This window comes from Felis catus, chromosome B3 (genome assembly GCF_018350175.1).
Source record: "Felis catus isolate Fca126 chromosome B3, F.catus_Fca126_mat1.0, whole genome shotgun sequence".
Lineage (NCBI taxonomy): Eukaryota > Metazoa > Chordata > Mammalia > Carnivora > Felidae > Felis > Felis catus.
In genome coordinates, this window is record NC_058373.1 from 67,704,384 (window position 1) to 67,717,575 (window position 13,192).

Consider the following 13,192-nt stretch of genomic DNA (forward strand, 5'->3'; position numbering starts at 1 on the left):
GCTTAACACTTTTTGAATATGAACTGATGCAGGTATTTTCCAGGCTTCTCTCCTTACTAATTACAGAGAGCTACATGGACACTGTGATTATGATCTATTTTTTTCACTTCCACATTTTATTTCATACACACTTCTATTTTTTAATTAATTATTATGTGAAAAGTTATTCTGGGTGAGACTATAAAACACAACATAAAGTATTTTTGACTTAATAATCAGTTGAGTCAGTAGGCAGGCTAGCACTGTGAGATTTGTATATTCACTGGCTGATCATCCCTGCCCACAGCTTTGCTGAAATTATTGCCTATTGTTTGGACCCCGGGGGGAGTGTTTGATCGGAAGCTTCCTTTCAGTTTATGGTTACCTTGCGTGTATATGCTCAGATTCTGGACCTAACTTTGGCCATTTTGCAAACTAGGGATTTATTAATTAGCAGATTATCAAATAGAATTCACTTATATTTTACTTAAATGTCAAATAAACCAAAAATACTTAGAGTTCTTCTGGTCTATTAACAACGGAAATTTTTTTTAACTTACATTATTTTCTGCTAAGGAGGAAAAATATCATTTTTGAGAGTTTTAACTTGTGATAATAAACTTTTCTAGATTTTCGTAAAAATGATGAGATCTAGGGGCTCCTGGGTGGCTCATTTGTTTGAGTTTTTGATTGTGGCTCAGGTCATGATTCTTGCATTTGTGAGTTCAAGCCCTGCATTGTGCTCGCTGCTGTCAGTATAGAGCCCACTTTGGATCCTCTGTCCCCCTTTCTCGCCACCCCATCTCAAAATAAATAAACATTAAAAGAAAAAGATGAGATCTAAAAGGAGGCCAGACTTCTTTCTGCTCGTGTGTGCTGAAGGTGGAGAAGGGAGGCATTTTTACTCAGTGCATGGTTCTAATGATCATGTTTTCAGGCTGCTAAAACCACTGAGCAACATACAGGCAGAAATCTGTCCTCTTTAATGCTTCATGTTGCAGGTAGATTTTATAAGCAGAAGTTGGGGAGAATAGATTAGTGGTTGCCTGGGTATAGGAACAGGATTGACTGTAGTCAGATGAGAGGGATCTTTTATACATAGGATGGAAATGTTCTCAAATTACATTGTGGTGATGGATGCACAACCCTGCAAATTTACCAAAAATCATTGAAATGTGTGCATGTACAGTGAATGAATTTTATGGTGTATAAACTAATACTGTAGTAAAATTGTAAAAAATGGAGGAGGTGATAGTTATTACCTTTTAGAAATTGTACTAAGCAAGTCACTGGATGCAGAACATTTGTTTTTAATTAGTTTTACTCTTTGATACTACAAAATGTGTAGGTTTTTTCTTATAACACAAAGACTTTAATGGAATATAGCTTTTCTTTATCTGTGTAAGCATGTCATTTTTGGCAGTGCTTTCCAGTTTGGGAGTGTGGCTACAGAATTTCTGTTACAAATTTCCCAGATATACTACTTAATGTAAAATTTAAAGCACTACTTAGACTAAGAAGAAATAATGGGTATTTGAATGTTACTGATTCTGATTATTACAACTAGCTTATTTGTACCCCTAATTCATGGCAGCATCTTTTAAATGATTTAACTATTACGCCCTAAAGCAAGCATTTGCATAGATATTAATCATTTGTTGGTTTGGTTTTAATTTTTAAAATTCTAGCTTGTTCTAAAACAGCTTATAGAAATACGTATACATAAAATGGAAATAGTTGTGACTATCTTGGTGAAAAGAGGAAGAGGATAAGAATATAAACTAAAGCTAACTATGCTAGATTATTATTATAATCTAGGTTATTCTATTATTATAATAGATTATTCTTTGACAACATGGCTCTTCTCTTATGTATGTAGTTACCTTTTTTTCCTGGGTGTGTGTAGGCTACTCCTCCTTTGTCCCTTTCTTTACTGGACCATGTTTGCCAATTCATACTGTTGAATATATTCCTTATATATTGGGACTTGGTTTTTGTTTTTTGTTTTTTTGTTTTTAAGTTTATTAGTAAGAGTTACTAATGTCAGGGCTTAGTTAGGACCTAAACATGTATTCCTCCTTACTAATTGCACTTGTCCCAAAGTTGGGGAAAAGTCCTTTTTTGTTTGAGTAATCATGCACTTCTTTGGTTTTCAGGCAGTCTGAGTATGGTGGTGTAGTGTTTGGTGGCTGGGCACGAATGGCCCAGCCTATTGTCGCTTTCACTGTGGTTGAGGTTGCCAAGCCCAACATAGGTGAAAACTGGCCAACCCGAGTTCGTGCGGATGTTACCATCAATCTGAATGTCAGAGATCATATCAAAGATGAATGGGAAGGTAATTCTCTATTTCAAAAAGTAAAGCTACATTTTGCCTTTATAGTTTATAGATTTTTCACTTAGAAAATTGGCAAAACACTTGTACTAAACATTACCCTTCTAAACATTGTCTTTATATTCATTAGTAGTAAAAATAACAAGGATCATATAAGAATCATTAAATGTCTCAATACTTTAATAAAAAGCATAAAAGAGCATGCATATCACAGTATTTTGAAAATTGCTGTTTGCGAAGCTGAGATGAGAGCTCTTTAAATGTCACATATAGTAAGATGATATTTATGAATTTGTAGGATTGGTATAAAAAGAATTAAAATATTACTGTTTGCTAAAGAAGGGGGGGACAGCCCATGTATAACTTGTACACATGCAGAGTTATTATGGAAAATTGGTATTTTTAAGAGATAAAGCAGCCAGAGTGAAGAGAATAGGGATGCATATGGTTGGTGGAAAATAAAGACACAATATCAAAATTAGACAAACTCAAAAGCAGTTCTAAGGGGATCTGGGAAAATAACTCAGAGAGAAATAATGGTTTATTTGCACCAAAGGGAGGAAGTCAGATAAAGAATTAGTGGTATTAAATGTATTCAAGGATAGATAATAGATGCAGAGAAATTGAATGACTTATTTCCCCTGCTCTTTCCTAGGCAAGATTTTAGGGACAGGACTTCCGTGTCACTGTGAATTTTATGTAGAGGCAAATATGTTCGTAGTTAGTAAGCCAAATAAAGAGTTACAACGTTGATAACACCTGTACCAGAAATGGCACGTGAACTAATTTTTAAGTGGCACTTTTATGTTTTTCCCCCAGCTGTCTATGAGAGCTCTTGCTTGCTGTCCTGTTGTGAGAAACAGTAGCTGGCAGATTTCATCTCCATCCACCTTCTTGGCATGCCAGAAGGAAAAGGATAGTCCCTTAATGGATCAGTTTTCAGAAATTACTACTCCCAACATAGCTGTTTATAACCTTAGGGACTATATGATATGTTTATCCAGCAATTCTGAAGGAATTCAGCAGCAAAGCTGGCCAGATGCTTAACAGATGGCCACTGTAGTGGGTATAGTTGTAACAGATTGTTTTTGTGACTCTTGTATCCTTCAAAAGAGTTCCAATCTAATCTAGTGCATCACACATCTAGAATAATGTACACCTTTATTGTTGCTGAACCTTAAGAAAGGCATTAAGTTGCTGGAGAAGGTTTTATACTTAATACCTTTGACACTTAAGGAGGTATTAAAATAAACACTGTTTTACACAGTTACCTAAACTCCTTTCCTTTATTACTTTGGAGGCTTCTATCAGAAGGACGTTAAATAGTCTTTTTTTTCCTCTTTCAGTCTTTTAAACACAGGCCTCTGATGGAATGAGAAATCTAATGGGTCAATTTTGATGAACAAGATAGGGAACAGTAGGGTACTATAGAACAGTATATTCATTTTCCTATTATGGGGCATGGTGGGAGAAAAGTGTTTCCTGGGAGGCCAGAGCCAAAATTCAGGCCCTGTTTGATCACAGATGGATTAACTAAATAGAAAATGGAGGCAGAAAATCAGAGGGGAGTTCTATAAGTACTAATGAATATTGTTCTGTAGGAACAGGATAGTTTTGAAGAGTTTAAGTTGAATATATAAAGCATTCTTCTTGTGCCTTCAAAAAGGTATGAAGCTCAGGCCCTTAAATACCCCATTTAAAATTAAAGAAACTGAATTATGAAACAGTAATGCTGGATTCTGCTCTAGAGGGCACAGCCAGGACAGAGTAGATACATACAGATGGTTGAAGGAGAAATATAGTTGAGCTGTTATCTAAGTTGTTTTTTGTTTGTTTGTTTTTTATGTAGATATGAGATGTCCCACAGTAAAATGATCTGCTTTAGCAGGGAATAGGCGGTCATCCGTCAGTGGTGCCAAAAAGTGACATTGATGGGAACCTAATTACTTCTTTTTGTTTTTTAATTTTTTTTTTTTAATGTTTGTTTATTTTTGAGAGAGACAGAGACAGAATGCGAGTGGGTTAGGGGCAGAGAGAGAGGGAGACACAGAATCCAAAGCAGGCTCCCAGGCTCCAAGCTGTCATCATAGAGCCCGACACCGGGCTCAAACTCAAGAGCCATGAGATCATGACCTGAGCCAAAGTCAGAAGCTCAACCGACTGAGCCACCCAGGTGCCCCGGACCTAATTACTTCTCAGTGCCACTTTGACTCTAAGACTTAGAAGTTGTAATGAGTTGTGCAGATCAGAAATCCTAAAGGCAGTACAACTCAGATAGTAGAATAGTTCCCCTTCTCATCACTTCTCCTGCTTCTTTACATAGAATTTGTTGGGAAATAAGCAATGAAGCTATTATCAGAATCAGAATTGTTTCTAGCACACGTAAACCCCACTCCATATTAAAACAAACCAGAATGGTCCCAGTACTGTTAACCACACACTGACTGAAATTGCTGATTTGATTTAGTTGTAGATCTTATTACCAAGATTATAAGCAAGCAGACCATTTAAGTTTGCATTTACGTCCTACATTGGCTAACAGAACGAATCAGGAAAGAAATGAAGATTCTTTCATTTCACACCACATCACATAAGTGGTGTGACATTACGTGATATGAGATCTAATTTTGCGTCCCTTGTGTTCCCATGTGTCTACTTTTAATAGAGCGGGGGATCCAGTTGAGTCTAGTATTTGATGTAATGATTAAGAAGCTATGGACTTTGGCACAAGTTTCCTATTTCTTGACATTTACCTTTAAAAATGTTAAGTATTTGCCAAACGAAACTATATATTCAACATGTTCTCAGGATGGTATCTATAAACAATGCTTTTGTGCCTTGTTAAATTATTCTTGAATTGACCTCTTTCGGGGAGTGCAGTTAAACTGTTGTTGGAATGGCAGTGATGGATAGTTTAAACCGATGTTAGAAGCCTGCTGAATATGACATAGATGGACTATATGCCAGCCATATTTTTGGTTACTTATTAAGAATGTTAAAAATAAGAATGATGACGAGCATCCAATTTTGGAGCTGTATCATGACTTGGAGGGCTTATTCGGTAATGTATTCATGGCATAAAAGTTTCTAATTTTAATATAAAGAGAAATTTTCGTTTAATTATTGCTGTCAGACATTGAGTATTAAAGATGATAGGAAAAAACCCGTAATTATATTATAATGCAAATATAATCATCGATCGCATCTGGTATTTTAAATGTTTCTTATATCTCTATTCCAAAGATAAGAGGATGAGAATTTGCCAACAAAAGACTGAAAACAAGAACATTCTAGTAAGTGAAAGCATCTTTATGTTTTACCAGGTCTTCGTAAGCATGATGTCTGTTTTTTAATTACTGTGCGTCCCACAAAACCGTATGGTACCAAGTTTGACCGGAGGAGACCTTTTATTGAGCAGATTGGCCTGGTTTATGTCAGAGGCTGTGAAATCCAGGGCATGCTAGATGATAAAGGGCGTGTCATTGAAGACGGTATGGTGATCTATATTTTTAAAAGAGAGTGTGTACATAATGATAAAATTCTTCACCTTTTTTCCTTTTTGCATCTTAAGTAATATTTTTTAGTTGTTTTACATAATAAGTCATCACAAAAGGATTATGTATAAAATATGTGTAAGTTACCTACTACCCAGTTTTAGAAATAATAATATGGTTTCTAAACTTTTTATTAGATATTGGAAAGGACAGGATCTTTTGAAGTTACCTTTATTTAAAATTTTTGTAATACTTTGCAATATTGCTTTTTAAAATCTCTAAACACCTCTTATGACATATTTGCCTAGTGTTTTAAGTTTTATTTTTTTGATTCATTGTAGCAGTGGCTCTCAGTTGGGATTAATACTACCCTGTATTTTGAAATGTATGGTGCTATTTATATTGTCATATGACTGGGGTAGGGTTGGGGAGGGTGAGCTATTGGCATTTGACAGATGGGGGCTCGGGATGCTAAACATCTAAACAGAACTGCCTTGTCTAAGGAATTGTCATACTTAAGATGCAGACATTACCCATTTAGAAATACCATCTTACAGGGTTAGTCAGCTCTTTGATTTCTTAGATTGATTTTTCTTTGAAATTCTCTCATTGATTATCATTGATTTTTCTTTGAAATTCTTTCTTATGTTGTCTTGACTTGGTACAGCTGTTAGATTATATATGCATCTGTGTCCAGTGCTTACTTTCCAATTTGTTTACTAAACTTCTCTCAGAACTAGAATTAACCTCTACCACCTGTGATTTTAAGATTGCACCATGGCTCAAAAGTGCTGATAATTAAACTAATCTTATTACTAGAATAAAAGAAAATGGGAAAGGTGGAATAAACATAAGGCCACATATCGGGACCGGAGTTAGAGGTCTAAGACAAAAAGAAAGGAAATTTCCTTTCACACTGGTGATATTAGGAATGGTATGTGGATGACAAAAGTGATCAGCCAAGTAAGGCGGTGGTAGGAGCTATGAGTGACTGACAAAGTTGTTTGACTTCTAAGGCTCTTATTTTGTTTGAGGACATAGATAACTGCAGTCCGTGGCATTGCATCATAAACATTACGTGACTATTCTGGGAAAAGAAATAGCAAGAATTTAAGGAAAGGAGGAAATATTTTCAGCTTCGTAGCATCTACTCAGGGGAATGACTGGAGTTAACTCTGGACAGTTTACTCATCATTTCTAGAAAAGGAATACTGCTGACTTATTTTGATACTTGAAAAGTGTGTATTTCGTTTACCAAATCTTTTCAAAATGTCTAGGACCTGAGCCAAGACCCAATCTTAGAGGAGAGTCAAGGACATTTAGAGTGTTTTTGGATCCAAACCAGTATCAACAAGATATGACCAATACTATACAAAATGGAGCAGAAGATGTGTACGAAACTTTCAATATCATAATGAGGAGAAAGCCAAAGGAAAATAACTTTAAGGTAATTTTTAAGTTGTGTGTAACTAAAAGTAGTACTATGTTTAATTTGAATAACTTCTAAAACGTAAATACATAGCTATGAGGTACACTCTTTTGATGAGTGTAGAAACTTAAAATATAAATTAAGCCAGGTCAGACTCCTTCCTTGCTGTTGGTATATTAGATACTCAGTATGGCCAGTATGAGGTAAAGAAACTGCTTGTTTATGTATTTACTGGGAGTTCTTTTTTAAGAAAGAAATCACTTTACAATGATTTGTATCCAAATCACTTTACAAATACAGATGTGATACCTCAGGGCTCTGAATTGCTGTGATAAAACATGTTCATTGTTTACTCATTAGCAGGAAAAGAAAGGTTTAGGGGCTGGAGAGTTTTACTTTCATAACTTAATGGAGACAAGGAGTTTTGATAAAAGAAGATTCTTTATTACTGGAAAGTGTATTACAAAACGTAAACATTGAGCGATTTTTAGCATTTGGTAATGCTAGCTTCGGCACAAGTGCCTTTCTTCATTCTCTCCCCCAAAACAGTGCTTCTACGTTATCGCTTTATCATCTTTTTTTTTTTCCTTTTCTTATGATTATAAAAAGAAGACCTCACATATGAAGGAATCTATTCTCCATTTAGCCCCGTTGTTGAAGACGAAACAGTGGAAGTACTCTTGATTTCTGTCTCCCGCTGCACATCCAGTCCATCAGTCAGTTTGATTAGCTCACCACCTCCACTGATGCCACGTCGAAGATACCTTCATCTCTCACATCCCTGCTTCCATTCTTGACCGCCCCTCCCCTTACGCTATTCTCCACATAGCGACTGAATGCAAATTATGCCCTGGTACCCCTGTTCAGCTCTTTTTAATGGTTTGCCATCACAGTAGAAAGTTACCGCCATAATCCAAGAGGCCCCTTCATTATCTGTCCTCTGGCCACCTCTCCCAACATCATTTTCTAACACCTATCTCTGATTCAGTCCATGCCAGCCTCACTGACCTTTTTGCTATTCTTCAATAACCCATACCTTTTTTACATGGTGTTCCCTCTACCAACACAGTCTTCCTCCCAGGGATTTACGTGCTTTGCTCCCTCACTTTGTGTGGGCAGCTCTGCTTAGATGTTACCTCCTGAAGGAGCTTTTTCGGGAAACCCCCACCGAAAGTGGCATCCCCCCTTCTCATCAGTCTTAATCCAATTATCTGTATCTTTCCTCACAGCTTTTATTATACCTGCTGGTTATATATTTGTTATTTATCTGACTTCACCATTAGAATGCAGGTCTATGAGGGCAGGGTCTCTTTCTCAGTAATGACCGGATTTCAGTCACTCTACTAAAAATGAAAAAAAGTTCCTTGTGTTCATTCATTTGACCGGTTTATTTAATGCCCACTGTGTGTCTGGCATTGTCCTGAGTTATATGGAGTCAGTAAAGACGAGTAAGACACAGCTTATACTTTTAGAGAGTTTAGACTACCAATAAGGGAAGTTAAAAATACAAACAGATAACTAAGTTGAAGTGTTTAAAGGTACCAAAAGTCATAAGAAGGATGCAGGTAAAAGTGTCATGGAAGTAGCACCTGCCTGGCTCAGTTGAAAGAGCACGTGACTCTTGATCTCAGGGTCGTGAGTTTGAGCCCCACATGGAGTGTAGAGATTACTAAAAAAAAATAAATAAATAAACTTCAACAACAACCAGAAAGTATCATGGAAGATCAAAAGGCATTCAGGTTCCTATCCAAGAAATGGGCAGTGATTAACTCAACCTGTGTTTGAGAAAGGACGAATGCTCTTTTGGTGTGTTTGGTGTTTTGTTATATACCTGAGCAGCATCCCTTATTTCCTTCTCTCTTTTCCAGTCCGTACAGCCTGTTCTGACCTGGATATTTTATTTCTTGCCTGAATAGTTGCACTACATAGCTTACTCTGCCCTACCTTTGTTCTCCTCGTCAGTCACCTGTTTTTCATGTGCTTCCGCTGACCATTTCACTCTGCTTCTCAAAACATTTCTGTGACTTTCCATTAATGATGAAATAAACCAAAGCTCCTTCACAGATCCTTGACTTGGAGCTAAATTGAAATGCCACCTTCCTCCATGAAACCTTGCCTAAGGTCAAAAGTCTCCCCTCCATGCATCTCTCACCTACTCGGAACTGTGTTCCCATTGTATTTTGTAATATTCTTTACCATTTGCCATATTCTGCTGTGTTGTGTCATTGCTAAGAACATATTTTATCTCCCTACTAAAATTTTAATTTTCTTAGAGGGTAGAGCTTTCATTTTATCCATCATTATGTGAACATACTCATTCATCTGTCCATCCAGTGTTTTTACCCATCTCATGGTCAAATTTCCTAGATCCCTGATCTCATGGAAATGATATTTCTAGTGGGGATTAGACAGATGACAGATAACTACATACATGAAAAGAGAATTTCAGGTAGTGATTAGTACAAGAAAATAAAACAAGGTGATGTGATGCGAGTGTGATTAACGTATGCCATCCTGTTACTTTGTTATCTGTTGGAGTATTTAGCATTTATGATATAAAAATGGTTGGTTTGGTTATTTTATTCCTTGAAATTAATAGCCTAGCCTTCTGACTTTCATATGTGAGATAGATCGCTGTGTCAAAATAATTATTGGAAAGTCTAAGAGTTTGCCTTGACCATGTATATGTTAACTACTATAATGACTTTTTATTGTAGAATGTTTCTTCCATTTTGAAATTTTGACATTTCATTTTTACCATTTGTCTGCTTTTTATTTCTTATTTCTTCTAACAGTGTTAATTTTAATATATTTAAATTATGGTATGTTTCACAATTGAGGCATATGTTGATATGCTTCTGGTTGTGTGTTGTCTTAGCACTGAGGAACTATGGAATATAAAGAGGAGAAAGCTCCAGGAGTTTCCAAGAGGAAGTGTCCGCTTTAAGGGTTTGTTCTATAATGTTTTCTTGCTGTTGTATAGTCTTGATCAGATTTTCATTATGTCCAGCAGGAGTCAAGTGGTAAACTCATTTATGACATTCTGTCTAAATGAACTCCTAACGGATAAACTGTTCCTGCTAAGTTTGGTCTTTTGTTTAACTCAGTGTATGGTATCAGCTGAAAATATAGCTGTTGATTCAGTCTAGCCAAGCACCTGTCAGCAGAAAATAGCTTCTTGCCTTGAAACACTCAGGAATTCTGGATTAGTGCAGCCGGCTCTGCATTCCACTGAAGTGCAAATGTTTGGGATGTCTTCTTGACACAACTCTTTTCTCTCCTTTCACTGACAGGCTGTGCTGGAGACCATTCGGAACCTGATGAATACTGATTGCGTGGTACCTGACTGGCTGCATGACATCATTTTAGGTTATGGGGATCCAAGTAGTGCACATTATTCAAAAATGCCCAATCAGATTGCCACTCTTGATTTCAATGATACGTTTCTTTCCATTGACCATTTAAAAAGCAGCTTTCCTGGTCATAATGTCAAAGTAACTGTGGATGACCCAGCTCTGCAGATCCCGCCTTTCAGGTAATGTCAGCGCTGGATATATTCCTTTCAGGCTTTCAGTAGCCAACCTCAGATAGGCCATCAGACTGCAGCTAACGTTTTGACTGTCTTGATTTTGTTTGGGCACTCTACCTTCACCATGTAGTGACAGGGATACATTTATTTTATTTGACTTGTTTCTCATTCTTAGTACAGCAACTATTTTAAGCCCATAATAAAAGTAGCCTCACATCTAGTAAGGGATCAGTAAATGCTTGTTGTCTGAAGAGTATTGTATAAACATATTTATAGCATTTGACTGAAGAAACATGGGGCGCCTGGGTGGCTCAGTCAGTTGGGCGTGTGGCTCTTGATTTCAGCTTAGGTCATGATCTCACAGTTCGTGAGATGGAGCCCCGTGTCAGGATCTGTGCTGACAGTGCGGAGCCTGCTTTGGATTCTCTCTCTGATTCTCCCCTACTCACGCCAGTATGTTCCCTCTTTTTCTCTCCCACTCTCTCTCAAAATAAATAAACATTAAAAAAATATATCTTTGCAAATTATGCAGAATCTGGTATGTTTCCTAATTAATGGACATACCCATGGGATATTGAACTTTCTTTTGTTTTTTTAGGGAAAAATTGTTTTTCTTTTAAGCTTTCTTACTCTCACAAAATTTAAATATTCGCAATATAGTTATATGTAATGTTAAAGGAGCTTTGGTTTTAAATTGTGACTAGAAATGGAACAAAGAACCTGATGCAACTCCTCACTCTTCCCTGAATTCTCTTGTGTGGAAAAGGTGCACACAGAGAATTAGTTTTTTTAGTTTAATTTTAAGGTATTTGTTGATTTCCCCAGGTGCCTAGGGAGAGTCACCTCCTGAGGTATCCCTGACCGGAGGCTAAGAACTCTGCCCCGCATGCCCCTCTCCACCCCCAGTCTTCCATGGAAAGCTAAAGCTTTTACTTTGAGATTGAAAGTATTAACCCTTACTGGTATATCTGCCTTAAAGGCTTGATATTCCACAGTGTTATAACAGGGCTCCAACTTGTCTGTCTAGTTTTCTCTATTGTATCCATTCTGGCAAAACTGGCCACTGGTACTTAAACCTGTATATAGTCTTACTTCTTCCTAGACTAGCTTCTCTCCCATGTTTATATGTCTAAGTTGTTTGAAACTCACCTTTGATGCCATCCCTCCCATGAAGACTTTTCTGATTTAAGGAGGGACAATGTGTAAAGCACTTACAGTGCATGGACATAAGTATGTAAATGCTGCTTCTTTGATTCCTCCTTGATCAGCTGACTTTTTCTTATCTGAACTCCATGAACACACATTTTAGTGCTTGTATGTCTGCTCTTTTCAGAATGTGTGTACAGATAGTGAGTTCCGTTAGGCCATAAGTGTTTCTTTCTGATCTGATTATCCTCCATACAATGTCATGCACAAGGTAGGTGCTTGGTAAATTGTTAATTGTAAAAATGAACAAACATTTTGGTCTTGTAGGATAACCTTTCCAGTAAGGAGTGGAAAAGGAAAGAAAAGGAAAGATACAGATGGTGAAGATGAAGACTCCGAAGAGGCAAAAACCTTAATTGTTGAACCTCATGTCATTCCCAATAGGGGCCCTTATCCTTATAACCAACCCAAACGGTAATTTTACTATCTATGTTAATTGTAATAATGAATAATAGTTTGCTATTTTGTATTAGTAATGTTTAAAAGTTTACTTATCCTTTAAAAATCCCAGGAAACTTAGGTTTCTGGACCCTCTTTCCTTGTATTCTGTCAGCTAGATAGCTCAGACATTTTTGGCCGTTCTCTAGTCATATTTCCAAAAGAAACATTTTCAGGTCCTATGAACAATAAGTGTTAGAGGGCTACCTTAATTTGAGCACAGCGTTCTTACTTCATGAGCATGTGCTATATGTAGCAGCTACCCTCATGCATGTTTGCCATGACTATTAAACTGGCATTATATTTGGTATTACATTGGGAATTGGAACTTTGACATTCCAAGTGAGATATTGGTTGGGCTAAGTGTATTGAAAAATAACTGTAGTCTTTTCTTTCTGTAAGATTCACTCAGTTTTAGTTGGTCTGTAGAGGGGTAGGAGTGAAGGAAATCATTTAGAAGAGACTGGTTCAGTCATGTAAGATGTAAAAGTACGAGATTTGCTATCCAACATTGTGCTTGTAGTTACCGATACTGTAGTATGCAGTTAAAATTTGTTAAGAGAGTAGATCTGTTATTTTTTTTTCTTTACCACATACATGCACACCCACCTACCCACCCTACCCCCCTCCAACACACACACACACTCACTTGAAGGGCTGGGGTGAGGAAAAGAAGGGATTGGGAGAACAGGGGCATATATAGAGCAGACGTTTGGACTTCTGGTTATTGTCTGATTTTTACTAAATGTTGTTCATCTGTATTTTTAACCAACTTTTTATTTACT

The 13,192-nt window shown here is 36.9% G+C and overlaps 1 protein-coding gene across 1 annotated transcript in view; it reads left to right on the forward strand.

Moving 5' to 3' along the window:
• Window positions 1-13,192, forward strand: part of AQR (aquarius intron-binding spliceosomal factor) — a 98,432-nt gene that overhangs the window by 51,830 nt on the left and 33,410 nt on the right. Inside the window, exons 18-22 of the mRNA XM_011283083.4 lie at window positions 2,136-2,314; window positions 5,635-5,802; window positions 7,083-7,252; window positions 10,528-10,769; window positions 12,237-12,383. Coding sequence (XP_011281385.2) covers window positions 2,136-2,314; window positions 5,635-5,802; window positions 7,083-7,252; window positions 10,528-10,769; window positions 12,237-12,383 — 906 coding nt within the window. The remainder of the gene's footprint in view (window positions 1-2,135; window positions 2,315-5,634; window positions 5,803-7,082; window positions 7,253-10,527; window positions 10,770-12,236; window positions 12,384-13,192) is intronic.